The sequence below is a fragment of the Nestor notabilis genome, unplaced genomic scaffold (assembly GCF_000696875.1).
Source record: "Nestor notabilis isolate BGI_N333 unplaced genomic scaffold, ASM69687v1 scaffold32747, whole genome shotgun sequence".
Classification (NCBI taxonomy): domain Eukaryota; kingdom Metazoa; phylum Chordata; class Aves; order Psittaciformes; family Psittacidae; genus Nestor; species Nestor notabilis.
The window spans coordinates 20,364-41,865 of NW_009938382.1; the positions used below are offsets into that span (position 1 = coordinate 20,364).

Here is a 21,502-nt window from a genome sequence, read left to right on the forward strand (position 1 = left end):
GACTGTCCTTGCAGTCTGCTTCCATACTATTTTTCTGCTTGTTTTCCCATTTAAAAACTGTTTCAGGAGTAGAAACAATTGCTAGGTCCTATTTACACACAACAAACTGCAAAAAAGAAAATACTTCCCTTCTTAGAAAGCTGGAAAAAAAAAATAAAGTAGAGATTAAGGACAGACTTAACACACATTTAAGAACTTCTATCAAGTACAGGTAGGCTTTCCAACTCCAGAATAGTATTTGCTGCTGAACAGACACCCTACTGAAGCTGTAGACCCAAATAAACAAACCAGTAAATAATATTAAATACCTTGCTGTGTTCCAAATGCCACAGGAGCTGCGACAGGACAAAGATGTGAACTCCTAACTACTGAAGAAAGATGGATTTTCCACACAGTTGCGTCTTATTCTTCTTCACATCTACCAGAGAGAATCACTAACCTCCTCTCAAACAAGGGAGACAATTTGTAGGGGATTTGAAAGCACGTCCCTGTCGCGTCCCATCCAGGATTTCAAGAATTAATCCCCCACCAAAAGCAAATATTGTACCTGGGCTAAGATTCAACTAGAAAGTGGTTGAGTCAGCAACATGAAGCATTACCTAAGGAAGCTCAGATCATTAACAAAGAGGTCTCCAATGTCATACTCACATGCTTGTAAAGACTACAGACTTACATAGGACAGGACGGCTACTTAAAGCAGCTTTATTCTAAAGCTCTATCTTCTCCTTCCTAGGGTTGCAAGCCATCCAACCTGGTAAGCTGAACAGACAAGAGCCATTTATGAAAAAAAGGGAGTTCATAAAACACCAAACCAAGTCTCTATAAATAGATGCCATTATGAAGGACTACCAAACATTGAAAACAATGTGTTATTCTCGTAACGACTAAGCTGTTTATTATTGCTCCATCAACATCCCACTGGCATACTGATGCCAAACAGTATGTTGCTAGCTAGTGCACCTCCCCTCCTTAATTGGCTTATAGAGTGAGGCACAACACCCAAGATCTAAGACACATGAACAGAGATTTCAGTCATTTTAGCTTTTCTGTTGATGAATGTCCAAGAACAGCTTCCCCCCCCCCCGCTTGAATTTGGTCTTGATATTATGCACAACAGTATGTGTAATTTTTGGCTTGCAAGCTGCATAAACAGCTGTAGCTTTCCTCTGGGCTGCATCTGTTACTTTGATTACAGGGATCACATGATATCCTCTCCACTTGCCAGCTTGAACAGCACCCTTCATCTCAGGCAGTCCTGCAGTCTCAAATCAAGTTTGCTTTTCTTGCAGACAATTACCGGCATTTGCCTGAATGCAGTGGCCTGGGTACATGAGTTATCCCAAAGAAATGAACACAGAACCAGTGTTCCTCAGCATTTTCAGTGTTTTCCAAATTCCAGCAGTATTTTATTAATTGGAGGTGGATTGTTTGGAAAGCTTAATCACTACTCCACCTAATCAACTGGCAAAGACAAACCAGACAGCCCTAAACCATGGAAACTCACATGTGCAGAAGAAAAGCCAGATCCTGGTTGTAGGAAGCAGGGAAGAGACCCTGGAAGCTAACCCACAAAATCAACACATTTGTTCAGTTATGAAGTGCAAAGGCAAAAGAGATAAGGCTGGTTTTGTTAAGTTTGTGCTGCTGCTACTACAGGATTACTAGTCCTTCAGGAGACGAATGAGCATTCCTGTTATACCTGCCAGTCCTCTGAGGGCCTGGGAGGTGTGGGTACATGCACCACTGCAAACATCTTCAGGGCAGCTTGGAAGCAGCTTTGCCGTAACACATAATTCCTAACGCACCCTGATGTCTGGAGAAAGGTGCCCACCCCCCAAAACCACCTGAAGGGCATCTGCACCTTTAGCAGAGAAACACTACAACAGCCACCTCTGCACAGCAGGTACTATTGATTCCTCCTCTTCCCTCTGCAGGCTGAAGCAGAAAAGGGGGTCACAGAAATAAGTAAACTATGGGGGGGGGGAAGCTAGAATTGGTCACTAGAATTTCCTACATACCTTGGTACTAAGGAATTTTTATCTAAAATGCTTAAGGTCTTAGCTAGCTAACCCTTATCCTTGAGTATTATTAACCTACTACGTAACAGCATCAGCAGGCAAAACAAAGCCCTTTGTGTAAGATCTGCACCCACGTTGTAGAAAACCACAAGTGTAGCAGCCTGAATTATAAACATCCTAAACCCATTCTGATCCTCAACAGAGCCTGCAGTTTTTAATATGTTAATCTCCCAATAATCTTTCATCATGCTGACTTGTCATTTAGTGATCTGCTTTCCTGCAGTAGCCAAGGTCACCTGGACTCTTGGTAGGTGCCTTTTCAAGGACATTCTGCCACAGCAACAGGCAGAAGAGAAAATATCTTGCCTTTAGAAATGCTTCAGAATGCCAAAGTGAGCCTTTCCATTGTTGCTACAGTTCTCACTTCCAAGAGCTGGACAGGCGGCTTCTTTTCTTATGAGAACAGGAGGGTGGCCAGTGATGGCTCTTAGTTATGTATGAATTTGTACGTTGAACAGCTGAATTTTGCTTTGTTACTCTGAAGAAGGAACCAGAGCATTATCTTCAACAAGGGGTTTTGTGTTTTAAAGAAATGCGCAACTCCTATTCCTGGCTTAAAAACTTCACAAGGTAGCAGTCAAAGTACCACAGCAGAAAAAACCTTCTACTTTCAGTGGTGTCTGAAACAGCAATACTAATTTCCTCAATTCAGTATTTTATCCAAAACAGGCAAGAACACATCAGCCTTTCAAGGACAGAGGCACTTGTCCAACATGGTAAAACTTCCTTCGGTCTCAAGGTAGCATTCCCGAGACAGGGCAAAACCTGCATTATCCTCTTTCCTGCTCTACTCCAAATCCCACAATGCGGCTGAACACAAATCCACAACTCATCAGGAAAACAGCACAGAGAAACATATTTCAGGATCACCTCTTCATTCAGAAGATCTCACACAGACACAGAAATAAATGAATCGGAGCATTGTGGGGGTTTAAAAGCAGAACACAGGTTTATTTACAATCAAGTTTTTACGGGCAGCTGAATAAATAAAAACTTTGCCCCATATACTCTAATTCCCCTCTGCAGAAAGTGTCTGAACAAAGGCTAGGTTAGAGAGATGCCTGTTATAGCAGCTGCCCCCTAATCCAGTCCCTCCAATGAACACACTTCCTTAGTAAAACACTATCAGGAAAGAAGAAAATAAAGTGCAAATAAAAAGGCAATAAAACGCTGGTGGCTTGTCTTGAGGCCCAGATGATGTGGAAAGGTTTGGCTGGATAAAGGTATGCCAGGTAGCTCACACCCAGCCACATCATGGTTTTGGAGGCTTAAAGAGGAACAGAGTCAAGACACCACTCCGTAGCACAGAGAGGGCTCCAGCGCAAATGGGAATATTGCACGTGTGCTCAAGAAGGGGGCAAGTGGCCTGGAATTGCCAGCACCAAAACCATGGATTTGGGATTTAACCCCACTGCTCCCCTGTGCTCTACTGACAGCCGCCAGGACAGGACGGATGAACAGAAAAAGGGACCAAACATGGATATTCCGGTACTGAAGTCACAGTATGACTACATTCCTTATCACAGCAGCACAACAGAAGCTCAACTTCTCTCTCCTCACACCCAGTAACCAAACTGCTTGTGGAATAAAAAGATTAAAAATCTCCTATTTTGTGATACCCAAGCTGTTGAAGGGCATTTTAACAAAAGGGTGCAGAAGTCCTGAACAGTGGACCATCACCTTAAGAACAGATGAAACCGATACAAAGAGTTCACACAACAGTGCTGGAAAACCTGTGTCAGAATCAGAACAGATCTGAATTGAGCTGGTAACTCAAAGGCAGAGCTGCCAGAAGAGACTCTTGAAAAGCTGTTCCAACACTTCAGGCTACTTAGGACCTCTCCACATTTCAGGAGCTTCTCACCCCATGCCTGAACTAGGCCACAAGAACAGAACACAGGAGACAGGACATGTATTAAGTCAGCATACACAGTAACTTCTTTCCAACATTCCCAACTCAGAGGTGCTTGGATACATTTGTGTGACAGGGTATTTGGCACAGCTGACTGGTGAGGAATCCCATTAGTATCTTCAGCTCCACTTGGTGCATAGATACTTCATGTAAAGGCATGACTAAGTAGCATTCTCCATCCAGAGCAGCTAATCCCTTGCTGAGTCCGAGTGCCACAGTGCAGTTACGGCAAAAAGAAGTCTCTGACTCAGGCTCCTTCTCCATTGCTTTAGAACTTTCCTCTGGGAAGTGAAGCCCATGCGCTGGTAAATATCCCGACTCTGGATGAATCTGGGCTCAGGTCTCCATTCTGTTCAGCCACGGACCAGCACCACCATCCTCAGAGGTGTTAGATGCTCTGCCTTTCACCCTCCATCCAGTCAGAATTCAGACCACAGGACAGCCTTGTTTCCTTTGTCCACACTGACCACATGGGCACCTGCTGGTGACCATGCGACTGCATTGATGGAAGAACTGAAATGGAAGCCAGGTATAAGTTCACAAAAACATTGAATTCCACACCAGCACTTAACACTGGAATGAAGTGTTACAGTACTCTACCAAAGAAAAAGCACTTTCCCAGCTCTCAGGAGACTTGGGCTTTTAATAAGCCTATGAAAGATACAGTTTCTTCAGAATATATTAAATGTACTTTATTAGAATCTTATCTCGGGTTAAGAAGTTGAACATTAACAAATTAAACCTTAATTCAAGCTATAGAATACTGCCAGGAATCCACAAAGAATCTACATATCAATAATTCTCACGCCCCAATATAAGTTGCAAAGCTGTACAACTACATGTATTCTACAGCTCAGCAAGATTCACAACCCAGATACCTGCTTTAGATTATATGGCCAGCTTCCCCTCACCTGTGATGCTTTGCTAGTGTCCTCTCCAATTTCCCAGTGAGCACATTCCAGATGTAAAGGGCCCCATCAGCTGAACCAGCAGCCACATAGTTACCATCAGGGCTATGAGATCAGAGCAGGTGCAGAAGGCAGAGAACAATTTTCAAGTCAGCAATTCATCAGCATGCATAATATCACTTCACCCCCAACTTCCTAAGCAATCAATTTGGCTTTAAAGTCTTTCAAGAGTTTTGTATTACCAGCTGCTAACACTCAAATGTGAAAGCCCTCTAAAATCAGAAAGTTTCCAACCTATTGGATCAACATCTACAGATATACTCTGTCTTGACCAAGAGGTAACCTTGGCCAAATCACAAGCTTTGCCCCAGTTATTGTAGCTGTAAATGGGGACAACGCAGTCAAGCACCAGGAATCACTGACTTTCACTGGGGGAAGATTTATCAGATATCTTGCTTACATATCTGACCTTACCTGAACACAACTCTCGTCCAGTCAGAGCCACATTTGAATCCCTGGGCACTGAAAAGTTAGAATCAGATAATTATAAATTCATTTATAAGAAGATGGGCTGCAGGTTCTCACTAAAGAGTATATATAAGAAGATGGGCTGCAGGTTCTCACTAAAGAGTGTATGAGGATTTCTACAAGAGGTTTGGAATAAGCTCCAGTATCCCTTTATCACAATTTACATTTCTCATAAACCCACTCTCAACTGCACCTGAAGAAATTCTGTCCTTTAGGCCAAAGACTTGTAAGCCAAGCTATCTTCTTTAAAGAGGTAAATGAAAAGATCCACCAGAGCAGATCTTTGCTGTTAAAGACTTGAGAGAGCTAACCATGTAAAAAAGAAATCTAGGAGACTGCTCTCTCCATGGAGATACTGACAAACACTCCAGCACTGAGAGCACTCTGCAACCCAAAAGTACTGAAATTCATAATTTCAGTGGAGAACACTCTCACCTGAATGTCTGTTTGACAGCACTAACACGCAGATCAATGATCTTTAGTAGATCATCACGGGAACAGGTCAAAAGCTCTGTTCGCTCTGAGTTCAGGTCCAGAGCTGTGATTCTTCCAAGCAGCTCCAGTTCTTTTACTATGGTTTCGGTCCTAAAGACATAAAGAAGGAAAGAAAAAGAATAAAAGATAGAAAAAAAGAAAGGGTAAACCAGCATCCAGAACCTAAACGGCCTCCACATTAAAGTTTTGACTTCTCCCAACGTGGAAGAGGAGGAGAAAAAGGTTTACTGGTTTACTCTCACATTTTGGTTCCTGTCCAACCTAGATCTCACTTTGTGGATAGCATTTCCAGTTATCTAACAATTAGATACTACTTTCCTCACAACACCACCCTCTGAAAAGCTAAATAGTGTCTAGAATGACAAATACAAACCAATGCAAAATATTTACAAGAAAGCAGACTGCCTTTCAGAAAAGAAATGGTGTTTCCTCCCCCAAAAAATCCCAAACCTAAACCAGCAAACAATTCAAAAGTAGTAACAAAAGTCTCTTTCAGTGGCCTTCTGCAACTCTTGTAACATCTCATTAGCTTCCAAGCTCAGGAAGAAGAGTTCCCTAGTTCAGATTACACTCGGACAGCAATCCCATAACCATTCCTACACTATAAGCTCTCTTAACAATAGTTTTACCTGATGTCCCAGAAACGAATTTTCTTATCAAAATGTCCACTCATTACACATTGCTCAGTACATACGATGTCATTGCAGCTAGATCCTGCAAACACTGTTTTTATACCTAAAAAAAGAGAAGTCAATGGGGACACACTGAAATTTATGCTGTACAGACTGATGAAGACAGACAGAAAATAACCATTATACCACATGCACACACAATGGTCACACAGCAGTGTCCAAGGAGTGCCACAGGGCAGACAAATTCTGTCTTAGAGTAATCCTGATTTAAGTCTTCAACAACCTCTCTGCCCTTCTCAATCTCCTTTGCTGTGGCTAATATCCCTTTAAATGCTCCCAAGAGAACTGCTTTACTTCCACTTGGTATTTAGACAGCTATAATTTGCTACTGTTGAACAACATGGAACTGTGTCCTTGACCTATGTTTGCAGTCCAGGTATCAAGGTAACCTTGAATCTTCACTTCTCTCTCAGAGCAAGCATGTTTAAGAACCACAAATAGGAGAAAGGCCAAGGAAATAAGGTGTTTCTCCCAAAGAAAAATCTGGATCCTAGCATTCCCTTCATGTGAGTTTTTTGTACACTTCCAAGAGACATTTCCATCCATCTTAGGGTTAAAAACTGACCTGGCACCAAATTTGTAGACTAAAATACCCACCCCCAGCCTAACAAAGAACAGTCACAGAACACAGCTGCTGTTAATGTAATAGCATTAGCAGAGCTTCCTGCATACACATGCTTTCTTATTCTTATTTCAGGTAACAGACAGAAAGAATCCAGTTACTTGAATAACACCACAAGATGGGATGGCTGCTAGTTTTTGCTTATTTTTAGACTAGCAAGCAGATGAAATAATCTAGCTGTCAGACGTCTATTGACATTTAGCAGAAACATAGAACATGGATGAAAGACAGAAGTTGGGTTTCCTTACAAACTTTGCTGCGGAGGTCCCAGAGCTTGAGGGTCCGGTCATGACTTCCTGAAACAATGCGTGCATTGTCCAGCAAGAACTTGGCTGACAGAACTTTGCCACTGTGACCTGTCAGGGTGTGCTGAGGATGAGAGATGGACATGGTAAAATTGCACAGTTCCACTTGCTCCCTCTCCCCGTAGCTTACTAGTTCTGCTATTTAATAACTCAAAGACAATCTTAAATCATAACTGGAATATGTACTTCATTGCTTGGAGAAAAAATATAAACCATTATAGTTAAACACCGGGATTAACACTGAGTAGGAATGTCAGTACTACAGAGTTCAGCCTGAAGCTGGGAGACACAGGTCACCTTAGGCTGCAGTTCCTCTGTCAACTCAGGGAACCTGCAAGCTTCATTCCCTCCATACACCTACATTTCGAGACAGATGGAAACTGCAACCCAGCCTTGCAGGAGCTATGAGAAGAGAGGGTTAAAGCAAGCTGAAAATGGAAATTGTGCCTTCAGGTTTTTATAATGAGCTTCTGTGAAGGATACAACAGGTTGTCTAGTCTCAAACGTTATTATCTTTGCGCTTGAAACAACCAGAGATCTCAGAAAAACTCCCTGCAGCAGTTTATGGGGCTGAGAAGAACATGAACCACATTCACTTTGAATTGATGCATATTCACACACCTAAACCACAAAACAGATAATGAATGACTGAAGTGAGACACATGACGAGACACTGGCACAGGGTGCCCAGGGAAGCTGTGGCTGCCCCATCCCTGGCAGTGTTCAAGGCCAGGTTGGACACAGGGGCTTGGAGCAACCTGCTCTAGTGGAAGGTGTCCCTGCCTGTGGTAGGGGTTGGAACTGGATGAGCTTTAAGGTCCCTTCAACCCAAACCAGTCTGTGATTCTATAGGTAAGAATTGTGAAAAACGGGAGAAGTCTTTGGCATGTAGTTAGATTTATCTTTTTTTCCCTGATACTCAAAGGAGTATCAAATTACACAGAGTGATCTGGGCTTGGGAAATACAAAAGAAAACCCCTTAAGAATGGAAAGGAATGGGAGCGAAGTTTGGGAAAAACAAGCAAACCTGATAAAAACCAGTTCAAACTGAAAGAATGAATCATCCCATAAAACCCACTTTGTCTTAAGGACACGAATTCCAGAAAGGAGGATCTGAACTTTCGCTCTGTATCAATCTTTTGCTCTTGCTGCACAGTCATTGCATACAGATATTTGCATTTAAGTAGGGATTTTTTAGCAAAATTTACCACGATTTCAGCTTCATTGCCTCCTGCTTATGTGCAAGCCATAAGAAACCTATACCACACACACTCAAAACAAAGAATGTCCTATTCTCAGCAAACAGTGAATGCACTTGCCCAAAGCTGGTAGTCACCAAGGACACCAAAAGAACTACAGGAAGATACTGTGAAGCCAAGTGGATGTTTGCAGGGATAACTAACTTCATGTAGTGAGTAGTCTCTAGTCTGTTAAACTTTTACTCACTATAATTCACATCCAACAGTAGGTTTTGCAGCCAAACAGAAACTGCAGAAGAACCAGTATTCTTCACTTTCCTAACTGAGACCTGACTTCTCAATACTGAGAACTACCCAGTGAATCACAGTGCAACTTCAGGTTATATCTAGCATGTAAAATGTCAGAAGATTCAGTACATCAAAGTAGCATCTTCCTAAAACAAAAAGTTGAGGAAAAGTGTACAAAGGAATGACAATAAAAACACTCTTAGAAAGCTGAAAAGAAGCTTTTCTTTTGGCCAAAGGAGAATCCTTCTTTAAACTAGAGCTAAATACTGGAGAAGAACATGAGTACAAAGAAATTGGGAGGAGAGGGGGAAATCTATCAAAAGACACCAAGAATCAAGTCAAGCACTTTTTGGCTGGCTGCCTTTAAAAACTAGACAAAAGACTCCAAGAATGCTGCTCCTGAGTTACAACAAAAGAATCCCTCTTTGTCTTCTGCAAAGCTCTTCAATATTTTAGCCTCAATCCAAGGAGAGGACTACTGAAGTGACTCTCAACAGACCATAAGAAGCATTTAAATTTCCACAAAAGGGTTTGCAAAAATCTCTTAGGTTGCGGGGGGGATGGAACAGACACAGACTATAATGTGAAAATATGCAGTAACTGGAGTTTCCTGCAAGGCTGTGCAGAGACCAATACTGTATTCTACGTCTTGCTCTGAAGACCCTTAAGAAAACAAGATCCTGTTAACTAAAGAACTATTTAAACTGTCTGCAAATGCCCAGCTTCCAAAAATCACCATGTTTCCATTAGACAATACTGGAAATACAAGACCGCAACAGCCTGAGTACTGCTTTGCCTTTAAGAGACTCACCCGTAATCGATTGTCATCAACCGTCCAGATTCTGCTGGCAAAGTCATTTGAAGCTGCTAAGAGGTAAGAACCCTGTGAACACAAGATTAATTGAAAACTACTTCTGCTAGTCAATACGCAAATTAAACTCAAAAGTATGTCCAATAAATCATTAAAACCACATTAATGCTATATTGCAAAGGGAAAAAGAAGAACAAAATGAAAACTACAGTAGCATACATGACCTCTTAGATGGGCCTCAGACTGGAATTCACCCAGTTCTTGCAATTTTCAGTAAAATTCTAATATTTTAAACACAGATTCCAAAACCTAATTCTGTCCAAGGAGAGAAAAATTGACTTGCTCATGACTTCAGGCTTAGGGCTCTTCAAAGTTATCCATGATGGAGAACTGTCACCACAAGATTCATGCTTGCACTCCTGTCCATCTCAAAGACCATTAGCATCTCACCTCAGGCAGCTCTTGCCTCAGATCTGTTCAAGCAACTTGCCAAAATCAAAGGTAGTATCTCCTGCAGATTAACAGTGCCAGCAAATGTCAAACGAGCTGCTCAGTGTCCAGAGCAAGGATCCTTTTGGGGGTGTACCAATAAAGTTTAGCACTTAGAATCACTGAATGGAAGAAGTTATGTCAGCTTTGGTCTACTGTCTGTGTGCAGTGGAAGAGGTCTCAGCAGAAAGTCAGATCACATGTCTAAGTTAGAACAATCCAAGACCTCAAACTCCTTCAAGTATGACTGTTGGATGCTGATCCCAGCCATGGCTCTGATAGTTCAGGTTAGCATGAACCGCACACATCACAAGGTGCCAGCAAACACTGCCAGCCACACCATTACTGTGCTGCGACTGGTGAGAAACTGCTGGGAAGAAAGGTCGTGGAAGTGCAAGTCTTTAGAGTAATCAGACCTTTTACTATTCATCACAGATCTCAGCAGAGCACTAATGAAAACAAACTTCACAGAAATAAAGCCTCAGAGTACTTGCTGCTTCTATGCTGTTATACCAGCTTTAGTGGAAAGCTGGAGACCAATTTCTTACTTTAGACAAAACCTACTGTATTGTAATTTTACCATAATAGCCCATAACAGCCAATGTCTGAGCTGCATAACATCTCCTGAATTGTAAATAAAAGAGAATTATAGACTGCAGCATACCAAATAAAGATCTTTTGTACAATTTTAAACTATTTGCAGTTACTTTTGTAAGTATTTTAACTCATTCTTAAGTAACTTTTCAAAGTGTTAAAATGGTAACTGATAGCAGAGCACAATGTAATTAAATTAATTTATTCTCAATTACAAACAGTGGATATTGCTCAGATACTCACAGCACTATCAAATTCTATGCTTGTAATCCCAGCGTTACTACCAGAGAGGGAACCTTTGGGCTCACACCTATCTGCACAGAGAAAGATGAACAAAACTTAAGCAGCAGATTAGAACAGAAGCTGACACAAAGCAAACTCTGAGTTGGTTCAGCATCCCACCATACCCCAAAGCAAAAAAAATTACCTCCCAAGACTTCCCAAAGCTTAACCCTCCGGTCCATGCCTCCTGTTGCTAGTAACCGGGAGCCAGGGCTGAACTGCACTGCATTCACCTCCCCATCATGTGCATCCTGAGGAGTGGGAGGAACAGAACAGCCACCCAAATCAAATTAGCATAGACCCAAACCCCACAGATCAGAAAGCTATAGAACTTAAAGGTTATACAGAACCACAGCTGTTGATCTTTTAATAGTATAATAGGAAACAAAGGCACAGACTGAAACTCTGCAATAGTTGATGGTGTGCAGAGAGAGCAAAAGGGCTGATCTTTATCTAAAGGTAAAAACAAAAGCACATAAAGAAAAAACCACTAGCAAGGATTCAACAGAGATGATAAACTGCCAGAAGCTTTACAATGCTTCATAAGTTTAGGCATTATAAGGTAAGGCTTTAAAGTTACACCAGGAAAAAAGAAAAGGAAACAAGTGAAGAAAACAGTCACAGGTGATATGCTGTAGAAGGAAACTAACTTTTCATTTCTCCATCTAGAGCCAGCCATGGAACATGATCCAATCAGTTCATGCAACCACAGAACAATCAAATCACGCTTGAGTTAGGAAAGTCTGCTAGAAAACAGTGTAACAGATTAACTGCATTCATTTACTGTACTGGTGATAATGCTACTTTTTATTGGTGCTTTAGCAGTACCAGCACAATTGTGACAATACCTTCTCTCAATGAGAACTTGGGCTTAAGCCATGGTTCCTACCTGCAAGTGCAGTGACATTCCTGCACCCCGGCTTTCTCACAGCTTTAATGTTTTGAAACTAGAGCTGGCCACTTAATAGTGATTCTTCACCTTTTAAAACCTATGAAAATTCAAGATTCCTTCCTTTTTTATCCCTTGTTAATTTCACAGCTTTATACTACTTACCACATGGTATTAATACCACATCCTTAATTCATTTGCTGCATTCCTTTTTAAGCATTTTCAGTAACTGTTCTTTCAAGATCCATTTTTCTGGAAACTTGTATTTTTCTGGAACTTGTTGCTTGAATTTGGTCTGCCAGCTCATATTTAGGGGTCATCACACTTCAAATCTGATCTTTCTACAAGTGCAGAAGAGCCATTCAGAACAAAACTGGTCAAAGGTCTTGCCTAGAAACTATGCCTGAGAATAGTGGTTGAAGTGACTACCTTCACTTTCTCAAGCCTGTTCTACTACTCATCTCTCAGGAAGTGAGCCTGGTCTGCTCCCTATATCTGCCAAACCTCTGGCACACAGTCCTTGCATTAATACCTAGAATGATCTGCTGGACCTAGGCATGTCCTCACCTCCACCTGGGCTCCAAACACAGGAGCTAAAATGTAACACAGATCACCTCCAGAAGGATCATATGGATTCTCATTCAATAGTAGGGAATTTTTCCTCTAAGTGCTGCAGTGCTAACCACATATTACCTCCATAGTGCCACAGCCTGACAGGCTTACTACTGCAGCTGTTCCTAGTCCTGCTGCAAGATGGGAAATTGGAATGGGGCAGCACTCCCCACACTGTCAAGACTAGGGGGTCAGCGTAGTCTACTGTGGTTTGCCTCTCTATCAGGAAGACAGGCTGCACTGCTCTTGGAAATTCAGATGACAATAGAGAAGATCAAGGTGAAAACAGCATAACCTCACATATACAGCTTTCCCATACCTTCTATGATGAAAGTAGCCAGGATTATGTCTGTTCATCAACTCTGCTTGCTGTACATAGCCAGAAGAGGAGAGAGGTTGCAACACATACTGCTACCAAGAACACCTCTGATGCTCCCTACTCAAGCCAGCACCAGGCTGTCACTTAAGTTATGACCCTATTTTCACTTAAATTAATACTGGTACCCCCTCCACACCTCCTCCACTGGAGAAGATGGTAACAGGACAGGCTAGGAATACACAAGCCTCCATACTGCCGTGAGCCACTCTTACTCTGGATGAAAAAAAGTCATTTCATATCCATAAATATCCACATCCAGCACTGGAGTGCCTGTGAAAGCTCAAGAGGAGTGTTCAAACAAGCAGCTACAGTGCAAGACAATTTACCCCAATATCTTTCATTCAGAAGGCAATGCCCTTCACGGAAATTTAAGTTTGACCTTGTGAGGCCAAAACAACACATAAAAGAGGTCTCAGCTTGAAAACTTTAGATCACACACAACAAACAAAGACACCCCACTACCATGAGCTCCTCTTAACCAGTTCTGTTGGATGACATTCAGTGCCACAACCCCCTTCACTGTGGAGAACTGGAACTGAATTAATCCCAAACTGTCAGCAATCTCTTCCTCAGTCATAGCTCTACTATGGCATGACAGAACAGGGACTGCTGGGAGCCAGGAGGGTAATGAAGTGTAATTCCCCTGTGCCCTCAGACCTTTTACTAAGTCATCATTGACCTCAATATGACAAGACATCAAGCACATTTGCTCTGAGAAGCGTTTGGACTAAGGATTAAATGGGACAAACTATGCTACCAAATCACAAATTCCTTCTTGTTCAGAAATATTAGCAGAAAGTTTTGGGAGATCTGTTCCCACATAGATAGAATTCACTTCCTCCAAAGACAGTAAAAGGATTAGTAAATCCAAGAATTCCTTCCATACTTACAAAGACACATATGGCAGTAGTGGGTACTCTCACTTCTTTACTGGCACCTGGATGTGGCTCTACGTTGTCCTGGGGAGCAGGGAATGAGGACAAAGAACGTCTCCTGAGATGAAACAAAGTGGAAATATCTTAAAATGAGAAGTGAATGCTGTTTCTCTTGAGGTCATCAATATCTGTACCTGTCATTTAACTACACTGCACAGCGAATAATAAATGGGGGGAGGAGTTTTTAACTTTTATCCCACCTTTCAAAAATTACATGTCATAATGCTACATCCACTGCGGCCTCAGGTATTTCATAGTATGCCAGATAAGTTACCTGAACTAATTACTGACCTAATTTTGGAGCAGACTTTTTTTATTTGTTAATAGGAAAGAGAAACATAGGAATAACTGCAGCTGAGTTCAACTGGAGAGAGTGCAACTCCACCATTATGCCTAGGGAAACTCAACACCATTGCAGCACTACCTCCCAGGCAGCAAAATGCTCCATTCAAAAGCTCAGGCTTTAACCAAAGACTGCCCACCTAAAGCAGAGCTTAACTTAGAAGGAGTGGCTCCACGCTGGAGCCTAAGCACAGAACCCAATGACTTAAGCAACCCTATTAAAGGAGCAAAGTGCAGTGGAAAGTAAGAGCAAACTCCATGTATTCTCTCCACAGAGGGGCTCATTGCCTCTCTAACTGTAGACAGTTTCTAGCCATTGTTATCAACATCTGAAATCTAATCAGGATAATGCAGCTAGGTTCCATGTTATGTCAATGGAGTACAATCACATGCTGGACTAAGAGTGGATAATGATTTCACCTGGCAGCATCAGAAGATTGGTGTCCCAAAAGGGGAGACTCAGACAGACTGGAGGGAAAGGTCAGAGGTCAGCACACGGCAAGATGGAAGAGACAGGAAGTTGAGGAGAACAAAAAAGAAAAGAAAAAGAAAGGCAGAAGCTAGAAGAAAGCTGAAATTATTGTTTGTATTCCCTGCATCACCAAGATTTTGGCGTACATTTAAACCAATATACAAAACAAAGAGGTGAAAGTGTTCTAACCTACCCAAAGATATTAGTGATAGAGTCCAGAAGGCCTCCAGCTGGCTGGGAGAGTCGCTTACTGAAGGAGGGGAGGACAGGTTTAAACCTTGTGAATAGCTTCTCCACATAAAGATCAACACAAATACATTTCATAGCAACAAGTCTCTGGAAAGACTCCCTCCCCTGCAGACCCAGTCCAAAGACAGAAAACACCAGAGGCAGGCATCAGTTCAAAAGTCACCAGTAACTACAACTCAGGACACAATCTGCAAGTGGAGTTCCTTCAATTTCCCCTCAACCTCCACCTTGTGAATTACTGGCTTCAGATACAAGAAGTCTGAAGTTTCAGCCAAGTTAATCTGTGCTCTCATGTAACTACCTCTTACTTTCCACTCACTGCTATTTTAATGGAAGAAAAAGAGGCATTTAATATAGCTGAAGATTATTTGCAGCATTACGGCTAAATCCAAAAACCTGGCTATTTGCAAAGTCACATTGATACTTTGTATACTCACAGAGACATAATCCAACAGGCACTGTAAAACCCATGCTAGTGCCTATTTTGTTTTTAAACCTCTGGTTTTAAGATCAAACACAGATTTTTCAGACACTAGCGTAATTTAGTTAGAACAGCAAAGGAAAAACAGCGTCTCTATAGCATGGTATCAGAGAACACAGCACGGGAGTGTTCTTCTCTGGTGGAAGTACTAAACTCTGTTCCAGCTAAAGGCAAGTAAGAACCTTAAGTAGCATAGTTCCAACTCTCTCACACCCCTTGTTGTTCCTCAGTGACATGGTACAGAAATCTTTTGGCCTACAAACCTGGATGTTCGGCTGACAGCTCGCACTGGAGACGTCTCCTCAGCTGTGTCAGAGGTTTCATCTGCAAGCACTTCGATATCATCATCCCTGCTGAAGGGAGAGAAAACACCTCGTTTTCAGTCAGCCAGAGCTTCTTATGGAAACCACCTGCTTGCTGATGTATATGAACTGAATGGATGACATGTTCCAGGGTCTGCAAGTGCCTGCACCCAATCCACATCTATGTTTATTTAGGTGTAGCAACACATAGGTAGATCCAGACAACACAAATGCTGATCTGGCTGTCACTACCAGAGATACTACATTTAATATACAATATCTGCAAACAAGTATATGCACCTAAATTTCAGGCTTTGTTTTTTATTTTTACTTTGCAGCCGCTAATTACACTCTTCACTGACAACAGGGTTGAATGGTTATGGGTTCTGTTGCCAAGCATCCATTCCAGGCATTATATTTCAGCTTGCAGCATTACAGATGGCATTATAATGACCTATCACATCTGAGCAAGACTTTCCTGTGGAGTGAATAGTTGCTGGAACAGTTAGAGAACAGCAAAAACATGAGTTACTGCAACCCCAGATATGAGTGGTACCCTATTTTCACAGCACCTTTTTTGCTGTTCCAAAACACGGATGTATAAAAAAACCACAAGAGTTTGAATTTTCCTTGATCATCCACACCAAAGAATTCTGATATTTTCTTCTATATGGCTGTACTTCAGGTTTTGCTCCATTAAATACAGGGGATGTTTTGGTTCACTTCATTGAAGTGTTGGTTTATGACTGCACAGAAGTGTGAGGGTCCAATACATATATTCTAAATGAATCCAGCTCAAGTACTCATCCAATCCTAGGTTTTTCCCTGTTAGTCATCATGGAATCTGACAGTGTAGTATTTTTTCCCTTCAATGATGATTTTTCTTCCACTGCTGATTTTGCAGGACAAGCTATTTTTAAACACACTTTATCAACCTGATGCCAACTGAACAGGAAGTTTAAATTCAGCACTTAAGAAGAAATAAACCAATTCCTGCCATCAGTTATCACTCAGCTGCAAAAGAATTGGAGAGGATGGGGCCATTTTTAATCTCATTTCAGAATACAGCTGTACTTTGAGTTCTAAGATTCTGGAGGACAGCATGTATGAAAAGGCTATGGAAAATACATACTCTGATTTAAAATATCAGGCTGAGATTTCAATAAAACACTATCAAGTTCTGCTGACATTTCTTTTAATAGCTCAAACTTTAGATTTTAAAAATTAGTGTGTAGCTAAAGAACTTTCCATGTTAACTTAACCTATTTTTGAAGGGAATATAAACACCAGGCAACGCTTCTTGAAATGCTGCAATCTCCCCCTTTAGTAAGCAGCACATTTATATAACACAAACCCTCTAAAATTACAAAATCAGAAAAGAACCAAACACATCTGTGAAGCAGAGTTTGAGTTGTTTACAGAAACAATTATTTTATAGATTTTAACAGGCTTTTTTTCTTTAACTTCTCAGTATCTTCTTTGAAATAATTTCTGTAACACAGAGACCGCCATCCCCACCACAACAGGAAATAAAAATTCAAGCTGCTGTGCTACAGCTACCCCTGAGCTCAGGACTAAGATAGGAAGGTCTCACTTTGGGTAACAGAGAGGAAGAAGCTTAATAGAGAAAATGGCCACAGACATAGTACGTGTGTTTTCCTTCAAAGCGCAACATTATTTATTTAAGAGCTTAAAGTTCTAAGATATTCTCTGTGTGTTTACAAAGACAACAGATACCAAGGAAAAGCCTGCACACTGCTCTGTTACTGTGCTCTGAAGACACTCTCAGTGGTATTCAGTAATAATGCAGCTGTTGATAGTTAGTCGGCCATGCAGTTTTCCTGGATTTGGCTAAAACAAGTGCCAATAACCTTATCTACATGGTGCAAAGCACCTATACTACCAGCCTCCCACTTCAGTCACCTGATTAAACACTACCTAGGAGCAAACACAGCAGTGCAAAGAACAAGAGACTAAAGAGATTTATCTCTGGCTTGCGAGGAAAAGTAACTCCACGTCTACCTTTTTTTTTTTCCCCTACAGAAAAAAATATCTCCCACTATGGAAGTATACTTTCACCCACCTTAACTCATTCAGTACCTGTTCCTATAGGTAATCCTTGAACAGATTTGTAGCCTAACACTTGGAAATGCAGGCATCTGCAGAGTGCACAACTGAAAAACTCTTCTGAAGACCAAAGGCACTGCATAATAAATGTTTTAATGCTGAGATAACAACATATATTCACCATATGAACAACTCTTGTGACTTTCAGTCCAAGCAACTATTTTTAGTCGTAACAGAGCTCCTTCTTCTGAAAGTTTAAGTAGGAAGAGTTACTGTACATTTTTGACTTTACACCAAAGTTTAAACACTCCTCTACTTCACCAAATTTAGAAGTATCAAAAATACCATATATCATGCATCTGCATAAAACCAAAGCATGAAGTGATGAAGGAGACTATAAATCAAGACTGCTTACGGTTCAACAGGCAGGGGTTCTTTAGCAGCTTCTGCTAGCTCCTTCTGCAGCCTGGCTTGTCGTCTCCTAAGAGAGAAGGTAGCAAGGTGATTTGAAAACCAAAACCACACCAAAACTCCTTAAACCCATTCCAAAGGTTACCCTGCACAGTTTTGACGGGCAAATCAGACCACTACCCTAATTTTATCCTGCTTTGCAAGATACTCAGTGCAGGAGAGGCAGTTTTCTTATTGTGAATAGCAAAGGACAAAGTCAATCAAGTGAGGGAATAAAGCTAAATATACCTATGGCCCTTTATGACCCACAAGAATGAGGATTTGCTTGGAGTGCAAGAACTTGCAAAAATAGTAATTATATTAGTAATACAATGATTGTTGGGAAATACAAAACTGCCAAGTACTATGAAACCTGAATTACAACTCTTAGACTCCCAAGTATTGTTAGCTGGCAAGCAAGCTGAAGCAATTCAAAAGAAAAAATACTATTTTACAAGAGTGAAAAAAGAAAACCTGCGGACTTATTTTTGCAAGTTACATGTAGGTCAGTCCCATGGCATCTGCTCTTTTGAGAAGAATGCAAAAAACACTTAAGTTGGTTAAGTCCAAAAAAGATAAAACTTCAAATAGTATCAAGATGTAATATAAACAAGAGAAGGTCAAATCTAATACCAGCAAAAAGCCCCAACAGTTTCTATCTGATTTATGATCTACAGGCCATAGTTAAATGTTTCTCAAGAAACAAAAGAACATGTTTTATCCATTTAAGTGACAGGAATGTTTTTGCAAAGCATCCATCTGTGTTGGCCAGAAGGATGAACACAAAGTTCTGGATTTTAATGTTATGCAAGAATAGAGAGACCTCAGTCCAAACTAACTCTGGTTTTACTCTATGCACTTATTATTCAAAAATATATTGCAAAGTTGTTTATCAAACAGAGGTCATCAATCTCACCTTGAATCCTTTTCATTTTCTGCATTCAAACGATTGGCTTCTTGTGCTTTCTCTGCCATCCAACGCGAGACCAACTCCTGGTTGTCTTCAGTAGTTTTCCTCAGTTTCTCCTCCAAGGCATTGAAGGTGATCTGGAGAGCATCATATTCATCTTTCAGTGTCTGATTAGCTCGCTCAAGATCTTGCAGTTTGCTACGCAATTCCTGGCACTCTGTTTCCAGTTCAGAGATCTTTTGTAAATACTCTGCAATCCTGGAACAACAAAATATACAAAACCATGAGGATCTCCTTTGGGACATATGCCATCACCTTTGTGCTCTTTGCACAATGCCTAACAAAGGAATTTTTAGCCCATGACTAAAACTCTAAGAGAATATAACACTAATAAATAACTCAACCAGAAGTCTGAATCTCATATCAACCACACAGACGAAGAAACAGTTTCTACTCACTTTGCTTCATTCATCTGCATCTCTCTGTCCTTCTGCTGCATTTGGTTATTCAGATCAATTACAGACTGGGCCAACTAGAGAAAGGAGAAAATAACATTACAAAACGCAGGGGTGCCAGCTGGAAAACACACACTGAGCAGCAACCAGCAGGAGTAGAGAGCAATCTAAGACAACAAGCATGGAGCAGATCTTTCAGGTCTTCTTTCACAGCTTCCTATACAGATCTGTGGACTTCACCTATCACACAGGTCATTAAATCAGAGAATCCACTTTCAAAATGAGATGTCAAAAGATTACTGTCCTTTGATCTTTCGCCCCTTCCCTCAGAAGTTTCTTTAATAAAGTCACATCAAACAGAATATGCATTAGGAAGAAATGTTATTTTTTGAACTAGTGGAAAAATCAACACAAACTAAAAATTGCCAAGTAAGCAAACCAACAAATGAGTGCTAATAACTTAGCAACAAATATTCCTGCTATGGCCAAAACAGACATGTAGCTCACATATTGGAAATACAGGTTTTCCCCACAAAGAAAGCTGCAGGTGGAGTCTCTGCAGTGGACAGGAAATAGAGGTGCAGAGGCCAGCACTAATGACAAGTTAGTCTGTAGTGACAACCAGTCAGGGAGCAGCAGTAAGCCCCACAGTGTGCCCAGGGAGAAGAAAGAATGAGTTTTGTGAAGGGTGCCTGCCTGGATGGTGGCTTAGGGTACCAGGCTGGGGGGAAAGAAGGCATTTTCAGTGCTATGATTAGTCAGTGCACACCTCCTGTAGAAAGCTGTCTCCTCTGTGAAAAAAGGAGCAAGATAACATTTTCCAGGCCTCCCTGTAGAAGTCTGCCGCACCATTCAGGTCCTAGCCCCTGGCACATCCAATCCACTGCTGTGATTTTGAAAAAACCAATTCTGCCGATGAAGTTTCCCCATCTTCTGATCAAAAGAGAGAAAGGAAGGAAAAAAACCCAACCAAACAGAGAGATAGCAGCTCTTCCTCTCTTCCAGGCTCAAATCTCATAGCTAACAGGACTCTGGGCTCCCTACTGCATCTACATAGCAGAACCAGGACTCCCTTTTCAGTTTAACAGCATGGCACCATCAATCTTTCCTTGTGCTTGTTTGTTTTGTCCACTCTTTTGTAGCAGTGGTGCTGCAAAGGGAGACAAATGAAACCACACACCTATTCTCTCACTTACTCCGTCTTGATGATGTAGAGCTAGTGGTCACGCACAGCTCTAAACAGTTTCTTCCTCCTCTGATAAATACAGTTAAAAACTTATTCGTGAAAACAGAAAATTAAGCACTTCTTAAAACTCATGCTATGCTGACAATGTAAGCTCTCATCTCCTAGCTGTCAGTTTTAAAGACCAGCCATCTCTGGTTTATTCTAATCGTTGACATGGGGAGCTTAAAAAGGCGATACATGAAATGAGGAAAAAACAGTGATGAGTAAGCGTGATAAAATTAAGGTCATGTTCACAATAGGCCATGTATGCACCATACAAAACAGAATAAGACTTTCTAACCTCGCCACGTTTCTTATGCAGCTCTGTCAGCTCCTCTTGATGCTTTATCTTCAGCTGTGCCAGTTCCTGCAACTGAGCATCATTCCATGTGCCATCATGTCCTGGACTGGAGTTTGAGAGAGAGGAAAACGACATATCACAAACCAAAATCCAACTACTTCTGTGCCTTTGATAGTCAGTCTCCAGACATTAGATTTCCATACTACATCAGAGATACAGGTCATTCCTGC

General features: G+C 41.3%; 1 protein-coding gene across 2 annotated transcripts in view; it reads right to left on the minus strand.

Annotated features, from left to right (window-relative positions):
• Positions 1-3,817: 3,817 nt before the first annotated feature.
• Positions 3,818-21,502, minus strand: part of ATG16L1 (autophagy related 16-like 1 (S. cerevisiae)) — a 19,534-nt gene continuing 1,849 nt past the window's right edge. Inside the window, exons 2-17 of one of the 2 annotated variants that reach the window (XM_010019294.1) lie at positions 21,273-21,378; positions 19,750-19,823; positions 19,298-19,549; positions 18,347-18,412; positions 15,826-15,912; positions 15,026-15,082; positions 13,974-14,076; positions 11,349-11,454; positions 11,165-11,235; positions 9,839-9,910; positions 7,484-7,604; positions 6,551-6,656; positions 5,862-6,011; positions 5,373-5,420; positions 4,902-5,003; positions 3,818-4,503 (exon numbers count right to left, since the gene is read on the minus strand). In XM_010019294.1, the coding sequence (XP_010017596.1) occupies positions 4,410-4,503; positions 4,902-5,003; positions 5,373-5,420; positions 5,862-6,011; positions 6,551-6,656; positions 7,484-7,604; positions 9,839-9,910; positions 11,165-11,235; positions 11,349-11,454; positions 13,974-14,076; positions 15,026-15,082; positions 15,826-15,912; positions 18,347-18,412; positions 19,298-19,549; positions 19,750-19,823; positions 21,273-21,378 (1,615 nt within the window). In that variant the 3' untranslated portion in view covers positions 3,818-4,409. The remainder of the gene's footprint in view (positions 4,504-4,901; positions 5,004-5,372; positions 5,421-5,861; positions 6,012-6,550; positions 6,657-7,483; positions 7,605-9,838; positions 9,911-11,164; positions 11,236-11,348; positions 11,455-13,973; positions 14,077-15,025; positions 15,083-15,825; positions 15,913-18,346; positions 18,413-19,297; positions 19,550-19,749; positions 19,824-21,272; positions 21,379-21,502) is intronic. The other variant, XM_010019295.1, reaches the window with a different exon arrangement.